At 42.1% G+C, this 18,142-nt stretch overlaps 1 protein-coding gene across 1 annotated transcript in view; it reads right to left on the bottom strand.

The window, feature by feature from the left end:
• Positions 1–18,142, bottom strand: part of RANBP3 (RAN binding protein 3) — a 2,163,070-nt gene that overhangs the window by 131,192 nt on the left and 2,013,736 nt on the right. The window contains exon 21 of the mRNA XM_044054814.1: positions 6,524–6,704. Within this exon, the coding sequence (XP_043910749.1) occupies positions 6,524–6,704 (181 nt within the window). The remainder of the gene's footprint in view (positions 1–6,523; positions 6,705–18,142) is intronic.

Raw genomic sequence — 18,142 nt, forward strand, 5'->3', positions numbered from 1 at the left:
GCTGGGGTTGGAGCTCTCCTGGGTGCTCTCAAATTTTTGGCCCCTCTGAGGAACTGCTTGAGCAGTGGATGAGAGAAGACGGGAGGTTCTGTGTTATAATGGGCTGAAATGGCTGAGGCGTGGATTTTAATGGAAAAAAGTCAGGCCCTTGTGAAGCATCGCAGTTAAGTATTGTAAAATCTGAGGTAAATTGGGTGCTGCTGTGCTCATCCTTTGAGACTGGTTCCAGGCACAGAATCTTTTCCATTTTTCAGCATATGATTTTCTAGTACTAGGCCTCCTTGCCTCTAAGATGACATCCATCACAGGTTTGCTGAGGGATGGTAAAGGAGAGATTAAGTAATTAGCCAGGCTGCAAGGTTCAGTGTTGGAAGCTGAGGGTGCAGAATCTGGTTCTCCTGCTGAAACAGCAGGGAAGGAGTCTGAGGCAGGTGCCATGGAGATAACCATGACACAATGCGCAGGAAAGGGTACCAGTGTTGGCGCGGCCAGTCTGGAGCAATCAAAATCATCCTTTGTTTGTCCTGTTTGACTTTTATTAGTACTTTGGAGAGCAGAGGCAGAGGGGGGAAAGCACAGACTGACAGGTTTTCCAGCTGAAGGACAGAGCATCCACTTTCCAGGCTTGTTTGTGGGAAGTCCTTGTGCAACATTTGTCCAATTGGTAATTCTGGGGAGAGGCAAACAGGTCTATATCTGGGCTCCCCCATTTGCTTGTCAACATGTTGAAAATCCTTGGTTCCAGTTTCCACTCGTGTGGGTCCATGAGGTTTCTGCTTAGTCCATCTGCCAGTGTATTTAGTTTTCCTGGCAGGAACTGAGCTTGTAGGTGCACTTGGTAGCTCAAGGCTGTGTTCCAGAATGCCATGGCTAGTCTGCAGAGGGGGTAAGAATGTGTACCCCCCTGCTTGTTTATGTACCACATAACAGTGGTGTTGTCCATCTTTACCATTAGTTATCCTGGAAGAATGTGGTCTTTGAAGGCTGTCAGAGCATTCTGTACAGCTAACATTTCTTTTTGATTGATATGCAGGTGCATTTGCTTGGGCTCCATTTGCCCTGAATGCACTTCCCTGCCACGTGAGCCTCCCATGCATAGTCTGATGCATCTGTTGTTAGGATTTGGGCGGCAGGGGGTGGTGTGAAAGGTAGTCCCTTGTTTTGGTGGCAGGCCTCTGCCCACCAAAGGAACTCTAGGCATAGGCAAGGTATGATAGGAATCATTGTTTCTATGTCTTGAGAATGTTGACACCATAGGCTTTTTAGATACCACTGTAGTTTCCTCATATGCAGTCTTGCATATAGAATTAAAAGAATGCAGGAGGCCATGAACCCCAAAGCTTGCAGTATTTGTCTTGCAGATAGCAGGGTTTTTGTGGCCACTTGTCTGAAGTAGGTTGTCAAAAGAATTTGCTTTTCTGGCGCGAGGTAAGCCATCTGAGAAGTTGTATTCAAGCTTGTTCACAGGAATACAATTTGTTGACAGGGTACCAGGTGCGATTTCTTTTCGTTTATGGTGTACCCCAGACAAGTCAGAACCCTTTTTACAAAGGCCAGATGATTCAAAAGTATGTCCTGGCTTTCTAACTGAATTAGACAATCGTCCAGGTATGGGTATATTTGAATATTTCTTTGCCTGCAAAATGCAATAACAGGAGCTAGGCACTTTGTGAATACCTTGGGCAGAGTAGATAAGCCAAAGGGCAGTGCAGAGAACTGATGGTGTATGTAGCCTGTTTTGAAGCGTAGGTATCTTCTGCAAGATTCCCCAATTGGGATTGTGCAGGTATGCTTCTTTTAAATCTAGTGCTGCCAACCAAGCATCTTTTCCTAGCATAGGAAGTAATTGGTGAAGGAGTCAGCATCTTGAATTTTGGAATCTCCAAAAAGGTGTTTAGAGTACACAGGTCCAGGATAGGACACCATGAATTGTCTTTTCTAGGTACCAGGAAAAGTCTCGAGTAGAAACCTTGTCCCTTTTCCTCTTCTGGTACCAGTTGAATAGCCCCCATGCTTAAGAGAGAAAGTACTTGTTTTTGGGCCTCTGCCCACTGATTTGGGGGTAGGTCCATTCACCCACTTGGTGTTTTGCAAAGTGTGGAAGTGAAATCTGTATCCCTGGGACACTATTTAAAACCCATTTGTCCTGGATAATGAGTTCCCAATTATTTGCACGAAGAGCAATCTTTCCCCCCAAAGGGGCAGTCAGATGATAAGTGCTTGGAAATTTTAAAAGGAAGTAATTGAGACAGTTTACCATAGGGGGGAGTCTTATTAGTCCCAGACTTGGAAGTGGAGGCCCCCCCACTGCTTAGTTCTGAGAGTCCCCTGGGACTGAAACCTGGGTTTTTTGCTGTGTCTGGGTTTGGCTTGAGAAGACCGGGAAGGGGCTGGAAAGGACCAATTCTTAGAGGGCCAGTGCCTACTAAATCTAGGAGGCTCAACTGGTAAAAAAACTTTAACAGTTGCATAGATTTTTGCTTTATCTTCCACCTTTTTAAGAACTTCTTCAGCCTTGTTGCCAAACAGGCAATCCTGCTTTAAAGGAGCATCCAACAATTTAGCTTTAACATGATCAGGCAAAGATTGCTCCTTAAGCCAAGCATGCCTTCTGAGCACAGACCCAGTAACAGCAGCCCAGCAAGAGTCCTCTAATGAATCAAAACCACCACACTGCAAAGTATGTTTTCCAACTTGTTCAGAAGAATGCATTAAATCCTGTAATTATTTATTTTCCACACAGTCAGAAATCAACATCAGTTTAAAGCCCTGAAGGCCAAGGTTGCAAAAGTGTAAACCTTCTTACCCCATCTATCCAGCACCCTGGAGTCTCCATCAGAAGGGGTAGGATTTTTAGCAGTAGAAGCCTTAATGTCCTTGGGCCCCTGTGAAATAGTCTCTGGATCTGCAATAGGATTTTTGAAAAGGAACATGTGGGACTCGGGGACCCTGTAATATCAGTCAGGTTTTCTGGGAGCAGGAGGCAGGGAATCAGGGGCCAAACTAGATTCCGAGAAAGCATCATCAACAATGTCTAGTGCACCAAGAATAGCTAAAGGCCTATGCTGAGGTAGAAGGAAATCCCTAAGCCTCTTTTTTTGAATCAGAAAAATCCTGGCTTTCCCAGTGTAAATGCTCCCTTAGAGTATTGTAAGGTTTCCCCAAAAGAAAAATCCTCAAGAGGGGAAGCAGAGGGAATAGAGTCCTCTGCATCAGAATCCTCATAAGTAGGTAAGGACAAATCCAGATCATCAGATGAGTCAGAAAAAACAGAATCCTGATCAGAAGACTCAATCAACCTCAGTCCTAGGGAAGGGTTGGCTACCCCTGATTAGAGTTATTAGATCTTTAGCCATTCTTATCATTTGTTTTTTAGGCATAGAGGCCTGAGCATGTGGCCTGGGCGTCAGTTTTTTAGACATGGATCGAGATTTAGGCCTAAGTAATTAAGGAGGCGTCGATTTAATGTGCAAGTCCGTAGGCCTGAATGCACCCTCAAAAGCTGGTGCCTGCACAGTGGCTACATCCAAGGCAGAGACATCCGCGGATTCCATAGTTGAAAAGCATCTCGCAGCATACTGGACTCCGAATGGGTCTCAGAGGCCTGCGAATCAGAAGTAGCAAGTATCAGGTGTTATGCAAGCGCCTCACTGAGTACCAGCGAACTGGCGACTGGCTTAGGAGAAGCGTCGGCAGTTTTGGACCTCGGCGGCCTGTCTTAGTCTTTATCTTTGCATTTGTTTTGAATCCCATTAGTCGGACGGCTAACCGATGACATTTCTGGGTAATTATACCCAGAACAGAAATATTTAGAAGCAAAAATATACCGATGATGGATAGTGCGCTGATTAAATAAAGCACAAAACCAACAGTGAGGTCCGTGGTGGTCAGGGCCTAGGCAAGGAATACAGTACGAATGAAAATCTTTATGAGGTATTTGGTTTGCACAAGTAATGCAATTATTAACTTTTACTGACATCGGTAAGGAGCAAGAAAAATTTTCCCCAACAGGGTACTTAGCTTTAGTTGAAGACTTCTGTTCCGAGACTTGAAAATGAAAATTTCAGGAGTCGGCTGACCGGCACTTGCGAACTGCTTCGGGCACCGCATGGCAAGAAAGACTGATGTAATGGCATCGGCTGCATGTTTTATACCCCTGATGACCTGACATCATGGAAGAAGGGACAGCAACCGATGCAGGACCCAAGACTTTGTTAATCAGGCTGACTGAGGGCAACCTGCAAGCAGACAACCCAAATGTAATGACTGCAACAGTGAAACACGAAGAACATCTAGAATTTATTCCTTGGAAGAAGTGAATCCCTGCAAATCTAGGTCTGAGTCTGTAACCTTGTCTCAAAATGTAGTCCCCCATTTTAAGAAGGGTGATGGTGGAATGGAGGTTGGATTTAGGAACTAAATGGGTTCAGGTGGAATATACAGGGAAAGGGCAGTTTGCTAGAGTCACAGCTGCATTCTCTTACGTGAGGGCCACTACACTAATCTTTTTGCTGTGACTGCCACTGTTTTGTGTTTGGGAAACTTCTTCCCTTTATGCAGCTCATCTCTGCCATGTTTGGAGTGGACAATTTTTGAGGGATAAGTTCTGGTTGTATTTTGGAGCCGGGGGGGGGGGGGGGGGGACTGCTTGACCTGCTTCCATTTTTTCCTCTAATCTTTTAATAACTGTCAGTCTGGGTTCCGAAGGAGCAGCATTTAGTAGCTCATGACCTGGCAGGGGCAGTCCCCTAAGCTAGGAAGTAAATAAATCATTGACCCTGTAGCCGCTGCCTTGTATGATGCACCTAGTACATTACAGCCATAGAGATATAGAAGATGAGACAAATGTAAAGATAAACCAAAAATTCCCCTGTGGGGTATTTGTCCATTTGAAAGTACGGTGACATGTGAAAATTAATGATGCTGAATACTGCCAGTAGGGGGAAGGTAAATCTCGGGATGTTGGGTGCGCTGTTAAGCTCCCGAAGGCAACAATCCCAGAAGTGAAGACTCCATAGGTTCATAGGTTTGTACTAGGCTAATGGCCCTGGAGCCTTTACAAGCCTAGCCCATAGGATTACCCTGGCATCGTGCCACCTGACCTTAGTTTCCAGTGCCTCTGTCGAGTAGAGCCACTGGAGTCATCCCCGGGATGAATTTTCTATTTTCCATCCACTCATCAAGATTTCTCTTGAAGAGGGCCAGTGAGATGCTCTGTTTGACATGTACGCGAAGTCTATTCCATAGCATGGGCAGTCTCTGGGTTTTGAACCTGTCCCTTCCGTTCTGTTGATTGTGGTAATGAGGTCTCTGGAGCATGTTGTGTGGAGGGGATTGGAATTTCTTTAGATGTAGCATTTCTAACACAGCTGGGTCAGACATGGCTTTATAAGTCAAGCAGAGATCACCTCTAAGTAGGCGATATGAGACGGAGAATAGTTGGAGTTTGAGTCAGTCCATATATCCATCAGCAACTATTAATCAATAGTTACCTACTCCAAAGGGCCTCTGAAGATGGATACTGTACTGAAAATAAACATTTACCATTTATAGGCCGTAAACAAGTAATTTTGAACAGGTGCAAAAGAACATTCAAGTTTGAACAGTCAATTAAACACTACAAAAGTTACTTCAATAAAGTTTGCATGTAATTTTACAACACACTGGAGCAACGTCTCAAAACGGGTAGCTGAAAAATAAAAACAATGATCACCTCCCATAAATCTGAAATATTTCCTTAAAGGTTAATTCTACAATCAACTTCTTGCTGCAAGGCCATCTCAGAACTAAGATCTGTGCACCATTAAATTTTTAATGTGAAAACAGTTATAAGCCACACGAAGATCTCAAAAACCAGAAAAAATGGATGTATGTCAAGTTAATCAACTCCTGGTAATTGCAAATATTTCCACATCAAGGCAGATGTTATAACAGACAGCTGTTCCAAGACTGTCACCATATTTTTGAGGACTTACTTTCATACAATATATTCACATAGTGTGGCCAGGAGCACAGCGTAAAAGAAACCCACTTTCCCAAAGCAGAAGACGAACATTTCAAGCAAAGTTAAACTCTTAGTAGTACTCTACAGTCTGGATGAACACAAAATAAATGCATGTGCAAAGAAAGAACATGTAAACTACAAAACCTTAACTTTCATATCTGATACAGTCTAACAAGGGCCTGACTTGAAAAGTTTATAAAACAAGATGATGTAAACAAAGAGTAGCAATGGTAACCACCACATTTTTCATCTCAGTAGTCCAAACAAGGAGCTGCTACATGCCCCTGATAGCAACCACAAGACAAAAGTACCAAAGTAATTTTGAGAGTTACAAGTTCAAATATCAGAGGGAAGTATGCATAGATATTTATATCCAAAGGAAACTATGTCACTGAAGATCAACACTGACTTGCCATTTACTGCTAGATTATTTCAGGCTAAATGTACAAATGGCCTAATGTGTAATGTTAAGGCTATGGCTTCTAATATACTGAGCACTCGAGTCAAAAGAAAACATACCATTTCCTGAAGATCCACTAGGGACTACCTCATCTTCATCACTGTCCTCCTCATGATACTTTGCCACCTCAAGTTCATCAGTTGCTGCCTTGGTCTCCTGTTCTTGCTCAACTCTGCTCCGCAAAGCAAGAACTCGATGGTGCAGTGCTGCATACAACTGTCCTGTATCTTTTGAGCTTGCCTGGAAATTTATAATAAAAGAAAACATTTCTGAAGTAAAACACATTCTTTATTAAAACAGCACTATCTAGTTTTCAGCTGTTCCATAGTCTGCTGTACCACCCACCACCCTTGGTTCCTTTCCTATAATTAGGATCATATTTTACTAGGATTATCTTTGTAACCCCATTCAAACTATTGGACAAGACCTCAACCACTGCCAGAAATCTCGCAAAGTGGTCAGGTTCTACAAGCAATGCATCAGATAGCAGTCATCAAATTAAAGGGATTCCCCTTCAGAAACTGTTTGGAGATTTCCAAATATTGCCATTCACCAGCCAGACATCAAAAACTGCCAATGAAAAATAATGTGAAAAGTACAGTTGTGCTGTCAACTTACCATAACTGTAGATGCAAAAAGTGTGCTCAGTGTTTCAGCCATGTGGTCTCAGGCTGATGTCAAACATCTGGCCAGACTTTCAGAACAGAGTTCCTTTCCTTACAGTTGGGCTATCACCACCTCAACTCCATCATTGCATACCCAGCATAAAGGTGCATCTTCCCAACCATCTTTGTTATTTTCATGCCTCCATCTTAGGGAGTGTTGCTAAAAGAAGTAGTGTAACAGCACCACAAAGGCAAGTCCTTGGGATTCGGTGACCTGGACAGACCTTATCCTCTAAGATACATGAAAAGAAAGATCAAATGCAATAAGGAAAGAGAAGCACAGATGAGACAGCGAGTATAAGTGTGCCCACCCCATCCCCTAGTCCCTCAAACAACAGCTGGGATGTTAGGAGAGAATCAAGGCTGCAATAATGACCACACTTGAACGTCTACAATAATAAGTTGACTCTACAACTGTACTATGGTTGTTCATGGGCATCACTGTGGAGGCATAATCTTAGGGAAGATCACTAGAGTCTGACCCCAAATGCAGTTAGTGTGGTAAGGCAAATGAACAGAAGTACAGGATTGCACAGCTTTTAGGAAAGCTGAGGCAACTCTTGCTCTTACTCTGGATAAGAGGTCTAACCTACAATGGTTTGAGACCATGTGGACACAGGACCATGTTGTGGCTTCCAAAATGTCACATACACTAACTCCTTTTACGTAGGCCAAAATAATTGCCAGTGCCTTTGCAGACAATGTGAACTGACTTCACTGCAATGACCTTGCATAGATCTTGTGAGAAAAAAAAATAATACAATAGGCTATCCATTTGCAAATAGTCTGTTTAAAGAGAAGCAACCCTTTTCTACCTTCAGAAAAGGAAAGAATTGCACTGACATTCTGACACAGTACAGCTGTGCAAGATTAACAGTAGATGTCCAATTAGATCACTGATACAGTATTCACTACATATGGAAGTAGCCTGCCAAGGATACCATATGTTCAGGCCAGGATACCAAAGATAGGGAGTCTTCAACTTGCACCATACAACTGATGCAAGTTCCAAGCATGAGGCTGCAAAGTGGAACATGAAAAGTATAGATACAAAAATCCTAAGGGTTTTATTGCCCTAGTTCAGGCTGGCAGAGGCAAATTGGGAAATGGAAAAAGCAGTCCACCTTGGTCAGCAAAAAGGAATAAAATACATAAAAATGTAAAAGAGAAGTGGGATGGAGGGAAGGTGTTCATGCTGCAACATTGATCTGATGTATACTTATATGGGAAGTAAGATCTTATGCAACTGTAGCAGTACTCATTACGTATGGGAAGACTTTCATAGCTTTTAGCGTCTCAGAGGAGGAAAAAAAATCAGGGGAACTGGAATCCAGAATGCCGTAAGGATAAATCTGGTGAAACCAGTTCTGGATCTGGAGAAACCATCAATTTTAACAAGTGGCTGCTTCTAAAATGGATCTAGAGTTCAGACCCTTGCAAAATGCACCTGAATAAGATACTGCTCTGATGGAATGCGTTCCAACTTGGTGTTAAAGGGACTTCCCATAGAATGGGCAACAAAAACTGCATACTTTGAGGAAGGGCTATCAAACTTCTTATCCTGAAAGGTAACAAACAGTTGGTTAGCCTTTGATATTGTCACTCTCCAACATAAAAACTGCTTACGGACATTTAAAGAACATACAATTCTTTCACTATTATTTTGATGATTGAGGTAAGCTTACCTACATTCTATTTAACTGTTTAAATAAATTTCATTAACATCCTTATGCACTAAAGGAAGGTGAGTTCTAAGGGATACCTTATCTTTATGGAAAGCTGGGAAAGGATACTTGAAACTCAGACCCTTTTAGCTGAGGTAAGGGCCAACTAGTAAGACCATCTTACAGTTACAGAATTTTAAAGGAGGAGGAGGATCAATAGGTGGAAAATACATAATTTAGGTTCAGAGGGGGAGGTATAGATTTTCTTGGTGGTTTTATAGTTAGGACATCTTCCAAAATCTGCCTGACCTCAAAACGTGTAGAGAGTGGTGGGTCTAAGGATAGACAGGCAGATATGATTGATAAATGTTCCTTAATGGAAGAATATGCCAATACTGAACTCAGCAACTCACAGATATGAAAATAGTAGAAATACCCATACAGTAAGGGTCTTCTTTTTCTCCTCTAGAACCAGACAGCAGAAATTCTTTTCCATTTAGTAACATGACATTTTCTTGTAGCATTTCTTTTAGCCATCTGTAATATCTGTAGCACATCTTCTAGAAAAGTGCATAAATAGTATCAGAATCCTATCACCCACAGAGTCAAGTTCAGCATTTGTAAGTTTGGGTGAATGAGAATGCCCACCCGCTGCACGAGTAAAAACATCCTGTGGGTAAAGTTGTGTTGACTGCCTCTGGCCAGATGGAAAGCAGTAGTATTATCTGGGCAAAAAGGAGGCCAAACAAACAGCATGTTTGGGTTTTCCTTTCTGATTTTGAGCAAAACCTTGGGAATCAGAGGGAAGGTATAAAGGAATTTCTCTTTACATGAGAATGACATGGCTTCCAATTTCCAAAACTCTGGCCATGGAGTTCTTGACCAAAACAGTTTGAGATGTTTGTTCTGAGAGGAGCCAAAGAGATGTTTGTGGAGTTCCCCACTGATGGGCAAATCTGAAGACCTCTCTCTGTTTAACACTCTTTTGTAAGAGTCTGTATTACAATGTTTATTCTTACTGAGCAAATCCAATACAAGTTGTGAAGAAAAACTTAGTTTAAAACAATTAACTTCAGATACCACCATTCATATTATGATAGTAGATAAGAGTGGAACCACAGTGATTATAGATGAGGATTATTACAACCATTTATTGGGAATGTTGAATGATGATTCTTATGAAAAAGTGTACCGACATGATATTAAAAAGACTACAAATGCATGGATTGTTGGCTGCTGGATGGGAATGTAGATGGGATCATTTCTTGTATGTATGACTCCTCCCCCCCCCCAAGTATGTTACATCTATGGCTAGGGAAATTGTTTAGTATCCCCAATATACACCAAAATACAGATTTCTCCACCTTTAGACCTACTGTGTCCTCCCCAGCTTCAAAATCAGAACCTGTTTCTACATTCATTGATACAGCACTTTTTATAGTTCAAAAATGACATATTTCATCAGGGATACTTTTCATTTCTTAGAGAATATAAGAAATGTGATTATACAAGCTGTGGAATTGTTAATGACAGTATTTGCATGGTCTCTGTACTCTGTAATACTGCATGGTGTAGGGATTAAACGGGTATCGTGTGTTATACAGGGATCAAGAATACACTATAGGAGAAGTGAAACATCTGACATGGGGCATGGGACAAGTGTTAAAACATTTTCTTCCCATTTCAAGGGAATTTTTGCCTGAAAAAAGGCACAGCCATAGGTGCCCAAATAGCACCCAGTTATATTAACTTACTTATCATAAACTGGGACTTCAACATTCTTAACATCAGAGGTTTTGATAAAATTAAATCACATTACCTCTTTACTGACTTCTTTGTTTTAATCTTGGGGGGGGGAGAAGAGAGTTGAGGAATGCAATAAGAACAAAAATAGGGTTATTTTATTTTTTTTAACGTTGAAGTATACAAAAAGATAGATAATAGTGTTAAATACTGTGGTCAGTTATAAAAACACAAAGTAATTCCATTTTACACTACAGTAGCATGAATCCTATTTATGTGAAAAATAATTTGGTGGATGAACAATGCATTAGAATGCAACAACTCGCTACCGAAAATATAGAAGCAGATCACTTGCTATAAGTTTTTCATAAAACATTTTACTCAAGAGGTTATCCAGAGCAAGCTGTGTTAAACAGAGTGTGTGTGTGCGTGTGTACATTATATATATATATATATATATATATATATATATATATATATAAATTATACACATACACACTTATATATATCTATATATGTACATATACATACTTTATGTATATATATATATATATATATATATATATATATATATATATACACACACATACACATATATATATATATTAGACACACACACATACACACATGGATAGATATATATATATATATATATATATATATATATATATATATATATATATATATATATATAGCTATATAGGTCTACTTTGCATTATCAAATTTACACTTTACCAAAATTTAAACCAATAAGATGAGTAGTTCGAAAACGGACATCGCCAAACCTTCACGTTGCAGACATGTAACATCAATGAAACATCAAAAATATATATATACATTTTCTTACATTTTTGCAGGGAAGCAAGCCCTCCTGCACCCCCACACCTCCTACAAATTATACATGCCAACTCCAAGATTGCACTACAGTGAGGAAAAGGGTACATTTCCCAATCCTTAATGTACCACAATCTCCATTCAGAAACTCAGAGTGCTGAGAGACATGCGCAGCAGGTGTTTGAGATTCTTAGGCTGCTGAATGACATCCACCTGGGAAAATTCAGAGGCCATCTTACCCTGTGCAAGCTTAAAACTCTGATTCTCATTAAATACTTTAATAAATGCCTCCTTAATGTTTTAGGCACAAAAGACTGAGAAATGGCACACTCTTTATGGTTAAGTCGGGTTCATATTAGAAGAACGAAAACCCTAAACCGCGAATGCTCACATGAGCGAAAATGCCGGGAATCGAAAGTGGGACTGTGAGGTCGTGTTACAGTGAGGAGTGGGTCTGCCCTTTTCTCACTGTAGTGTGACCTCTGAATTAGAATACATAGTTAGTGTGTGTGTGTGTGTGTGTGGGGGGGGGGGCAGCCCCGCACAATAGCAACTTCGATCACCGGCATTTTTGCTCATGTGAGCATTCGCGGTTTAGGGTTTTCGTCGTTCTAATATGAACCCGGTTAAGGCTGGGTCCTAAGCAGAAAGTAAAGTTATTTAACAACTTACTGCAACAATAATGTCCTACTTATTACTGCTGCAGTATTCCACATAAAAAGGATATCCTGCGGAGGACAGACGTATGTCTGTCCAGCAGACCAAAGCCTAGGCCCTTCCACACACCATTCATCAGACAAATGCCCAACGTCCGAGGCATAAAGGTACCCAAAGTGACGTACAAGCAGCAAATCCTCAAAACTGTATTCACAACCACAACTGGTGGCATAGTAGTTCTGTCGATTAGATGTTTATATGTCCCTTATGTACCTTAAGCCTCAGACACAGGACATGCATCTGAGAAATGGCACATGGAAGGGGCTGGCCTTTGGTATGCAAGCCAGGCATACAGCTATGCTTGGCAAGATACATCTACTGTAAGGAATATTGCAAGAGTGTTTAAGGAAGGGCATCATTTAATGTGACTACAGTATCTGCTTCCCACAGTCGCATTTACCATCTCCTGGCCGACATGAAAAATACTACATTTTGATAAAAAAAAAAAATAAAGCTTTCTACAAAGGGGATGCTTATCGACACAATGCAGTGGAAACTGGTACAGCCCATACAGCTGACAGACTGAAGCGAAAGTGAAGTCTCAGTGTTTGGGAAGGTGGAAAAAGTTCTGAGGATTTTCGCACGTATGCCCCTCTTTGCAATTTCACACTTAAGGCATACACCAAATGTATGGAGTGAAGACAATACACAAGCTTTAGTATGTTGGCCGGATGTATGGTATCTTTGGCAGGAATTTTTTCACATGCAGTGAATACTAAAACTAATCAATGAAGGACAAATTTGTTTTTGCCCACACAAGCAGCTCTGCTATTTGTGAACATCCAAAAAGTGTAGAATTCCACCCCCCTGTTCTGAGATGCAAAAACCAGACAGCTTGGTCCAAGGCCACTTCTGTGACAACCTTTGACATACAGGATGGGTTAGTGTGCAAGGTAAATCTTTCTTAGTGGTGTACAATGAAGGATTCTTTGAACACCAATGCACACAGTTTATGACTCTGCTACATGACGTGACTTCTATAAAGAATGTGGTTTCCAAAAATAAGAATTCAAAGATTGCAGAAGGAGCTGGTACATAAGGAGGTAAAAGTCAACTTTTCCAAGGCTGGTCATGGCATCCCTGAATGCAGTGCCGTTATGCACTGCTTAATGGGTAGTCTGGATGCCAGTAGGGAGGTGAAAAGGCAGGCAGAAATGACCAAAGGTGCACTGTCACAGAACTGAAAGCTAAACCAGTGGGCAACAGCTTGGAGAGAACACCATGCAGACATCCACCTGTTTGAATGTGCAAGTTCCTTCTCTAGCACTAAAGGAAGAATGTCTTATTTTGCTGGGTAAAATTTCATGGTACTTTGCCTCTTATTCTGCATGACACCTAGCATGTCTTTGGAATAAAGTTATCTGTAGGTGTGACTTCAGGTGGAAATGGCAGCTCCGTTTTTTTCTCTCTCCCCTCACCAGCACAGTGAATCAGCAAAACTAACAGTTAAAACAGAAAGAGAGCAAAATAAATTAGAGATAAAATTAATGAATATAGCAGCAACTGGAAAATGAGTTCCTTTCTCTGATTTAAAGAGGCTAATTCTCAAGAAAAGATGATTCAGCTACTGGAGCATCTTTCAATGATGGCACATGACATGGAGGCGTACCACTCAATGGTACTGCAAGTCCAAGAAAAGCTGAAAACCATGCTAGCATTGATAATCATTGCTATAGAAGACAATAAGCAGGAAAGGCAAGAAACAGTTAAGCCACAAGAGTTAGAAAAGAAAGTGCAAAAGCTACAAATGAAGGTGGATGATTTGGAAAATAGAAGAGGACGTTACTACGCAAGAATCACTGGCATTCCACATAACATAAAGTTTCAGGAACTACCAGATTTTATACAAAATATGGTTAGAGAAGGGATGCATGTCCCACCAAGCTTCAACTTTGAACAGTTTCACAGGGTTGGAAAGAACAAACTAAACTTAAAACAACCACAGGCACATGCTTACGACACTCAGCTCCTTTCCAACAAAAGAATGGATCATCACCTACAACAGAAAGACAGGCTTACTGTGGAAACAAAATCATATTAAATTCATGGAGGATTACTCAGCAAAACTTTCAGTGTTGAAAAGGAAGCAAAATATCTAAAATGAAAATTAAGAGGAATAGGAATTCCTGAGACAGTTTTCCAAAGAACACTGCTGATTTATGCTTGAGACAAGATGAAAAGATGCAGTGACACAGTAGCTGTGTCTCATTTCTATAAAGAAAAAGAAAGAGAGCTTCATAGAAGGGACTGGAACACATGACATATAAAAAAGTGGATTAGGAAGCTAATAAATCCAGAAGACTAGAAGAGGAGTCATATGACCAGTGTAAAAGGAAGAAAACCAGGCATGAGAAAATCTCCCCAAAAAAGTGGCAGATAACATGGAGGAACGTCATTCAAAGAAAAAACAGGGATTACAATGTATAACAAGTCGCAAATACCAGAGACTGGTTGCATAGTGATCACATTAGCCCAAAGAAGCAAAGATTACAAAAGGGATAACAATCAAAAACTACTGGGGTAAAACACTATCAGAAAACAAAATGGAGGCTACATTGCACACTGTCAGTACAGATCAAGTAGACAACACAGAGGGATAGACAGCAGCGCAGAAAATAAATCAGACTCAGGTACACTACATGACTACTGCTAGCACACAGAATTTGGATTACAGAATTAGAGCACAGTGGGGACTCCCCCATAACCTAGTTGAGATACAACCCCTCAAAAGTGGAAAGAACAGTATTCTTGCATTATGCAGTATTCATAACATGAGGGAGTCTGCCTCTGGCTGACTTGTGCATCCGGCCAGTATACCAAAGTCTAAATGCTACTGCAAGGTACATGCTATGGCACACATCAACCAGTGTACATTAGCTATAAAGGTACATTGGGTATAAAGCGCATGTCAGTACTTAGCTACCTCCGAAATGAATGCCACAAAGCACCAGCCTGATAAAAGTGAGCAACATGTAACCAGGGATCAGGCAAGCATCAGGGGGAAGGGGGGGGGGGTCAATACTGCAGCATACAGAAGAAGAGGACATCTACGGTTATGGTAAGATTTTACACAAATAGTCTATATTCTATGTCCTATTCATATGCTGCAGTACTCGCAACATGAGGGTGAATGTCAAAGTTCATGGAGAGGAGGAATTAGGAGGAGGAGCAGAAACATTTTCCACAAAGTCATGGAGAACAGCCCTGGCAAACCCCACTCCGGACTTGGAAATAACATCCAATTTGTTGTGCTTGGTGAAGGTATGAACAGAGGACCAGGTAGCTGCCTTCAAGGATAGAAGCAGTATCCTATCTTTTAAAGGTGGCCCCCAGAAGTAAACAAAGCCCTATAGAGTGTGCCCTTACAGGGGAAGACAGATCCTTAACATTGGCTGAGTAGCAGAAAGAAATGGCTTTGGAGATCAAAAAAGAAAGTTTGCTTGGAAACAGGTTGGCCCAGGGCCCTTGGGTGATGGGAGACCAAATCTGTCAGACTTACGGATGGGCTTGGTTTTGCACAGACAGTATCCGAGTTGTCTGTGAACATCTCAATGGAGGACTGGGGACATGGGAAGCAGGTAGGGAGATGGATATTCTGATTTAGGGATACCTCATTAAACAGCTTGGGCATGAAGGCTGGGTTAGTCCTAAGAGAAACCCTGCCCCTATGAAAAACAGTGAAGGGAGAAGATAACATGAGGGCTTGCAGCCCAGAAACCCTTCTGGTAGAGACAATAGCCACTAGGAGAAACGATTTACATTGTGCAGGGCTGCAGTGTGGATGACATTGCTGGTTGGAAGGGGACTATGGTAAGTTTTTCCAGGACAACCTTAAGATCCGAAGGAGGAGGCACTGATTTGTTTGGTGGTCTAATGTGAGGGATGCGTTTTAGGAGCAGTTTGACTTCCAACCTGGAAGCCAAAGGAGACGACATAGGTAAACATGCTGAATGGCAGAAAGATGCATCTTGACTGAAAAATATGACAAGCCACTCTTCATTAATTCACACAGGTAAGACAAGACCACTGGCACCTCTACAGACAGTGGTTGCAAGACACCAGAAGGAAAACCTTTTCCATTTGGGAAGACAGAATTTCCTAGTAGTGGGGTTTCTGGTCTCCTGCAGAACTTGTAGCATATCCTAAGTGTAAAGGTATCTAAAGGGAATCAAAGCCTTACCACCCACAGTGTCAAGTTTAGGGTCAACATTTGTAATGTACCTGAGTTCCCTTGTCCTGTGTGAGCAGGTCCATCCTCAGGTGTAACTTGTGGTGATTGCCCTTGGCTAAATGGAGAAACAAGGGGGACCCAATGCTGTCTTTGCCAAAAGGGGGGTCACCAGCAAGATTTTTGGTTGTTCCTGCTGAATTTTCAGCAGAACCTTTTGAATGAGTGGGAAGGGGGGGGTTGCATACAGAAACATCCCCTTCCATGGAAAGGACAGAGCGTCCACCTTCCATGCCCAGAATGTGAAATCCTGGCACAATACTTGGGAAGCTGTCTATTCACGGGGGAGGTAGAAAGATCTATTTGAGGCATACTGCATTGATGGACAAGGTCAAGAAAAACATCCCTGTTCAACATCCACTTGAGGGATTGAGTCATGGACCTGCTTAGAGAGTCCACCATCACATTCTAAGCTGAGGGAATGTAAACAGCTTGGAGGGAAACCTGACTCTGCTGGGCAATCTCCCAGGTGTATAATGCCAGTCTGCAGAGGATGTACGACTTTGTCCCTCCTTGCTTGTTGATGTACCAGAGGACTGTGGTATTGTCTGTGAACCACCTTAGGATCCCCTGGTGTAATCCTGGACTTGAAGATTTGGAGGGCAAAGATCAAAGCTCTCATTTCCTTTATGTTATGTTCTTTTATCTGAGGAGGGGACCACACATCCTTGACCTTCCAAATTTTCCCAAAGTTGCACCCCACCCTGTGTCTGATGCATCTGTGTACAGATCCTGGGTGGGTGGAAGTGGTTGAAGGGGTAGGCCTGGACTTCTGGTCACCTAGAAAATCCACCACTCTAACTCCTTTGCCAAACAGGGTTGGAGGGAGCAACAAATTCCAGAGGGTGAGAGTGTTGCTTCTAAACTGTTCTCAGGAACCACTGGAGTTTCCTCATGTGTAGTCTGGCAAGTGGAAGCATTGTAATAGTTGAGGCCATGAACCAGAGGAGGCGCAGGAACTCCCTGGCGGACAAGGACTGAAGTGGTATTGGGTCGTGGAAATAAGAGGAGAGAGACAGAATCTCTTCTGGGGGTAAGCAAGCTATCATTGAGCTTGTCAGGATCCTGCACCCCAGCAAGACAGGATCCTGGGAGGGGGTCAGGGAAGACTTTTGGAAGTTGATGGTAAACCCTAGGCCTCTCAGAAGTGACATTGTGTAAGAAAGATTGTCCAGGAGTATTTCTGGTGAAAAAGCAGGTCGTCCAAGTACGGAAATATCTGTATGCCTTGCAGTCTGAAGTGGGCTACAACAGGGGCTAAACATTTTGTGAATACCCTCCATGCTGTATATAGACCAAAGGGCAAAGCACAAAACTGAAAATGAGAGGAAGCAACAGAAAAGCGAAGGAATCTCCTGAACCACTGGTGAATGGGTTGTGAAGGTAGGCATCTTATGTCCAAGTGACACCATGAAGGCCTGTAGATGAATCAGAGGGAGTAGAGTAGGTAATGTCAGCATGCAAAAGGTGGGAACTTTCAGAAAGGTGTATAATGGGACAGGTCTAGGATGGGCTGCCAAGGGCCATCTTTCTTGGGACCAGAAACATCCTGGAATAAAATAATTTTCCCCTTTGACTGGGTGGCACCTCCTGGATAGTGTCCCGAGAAAGGAGAGGACTAGTGGAAAGAACTCCATTTGGTCCTGTAGGGGTTATGGGATTCCTTTGAAGGTAGGACAAGTTTCCCATACAATGAAGTAACCTTGGTTGATGATGGAGAGGACCCAAGAGTCCTGGGTAATTTGTTTCCAAGCTGGGAGGGAAAGAGAAAGGGGGCATGAAACGAGTGTGGAACCTGGTAGTCACAGGCTACCAGGTATGGCCTGA

This window comes from Protopterus annectens, chromosome 13.part0, assembly GCF_019279795.1.
Source record: "Protopterus annectens isolate FY-2018-M chromosome 13.part0, PAN1.0, whole genome shotgun sequence".
Lineage (NCBI taxonomy): Eukaryota > Metazoa > Chordata > Ceratodontiformes > Protopteridae > Protopterus > Protopterus annectens.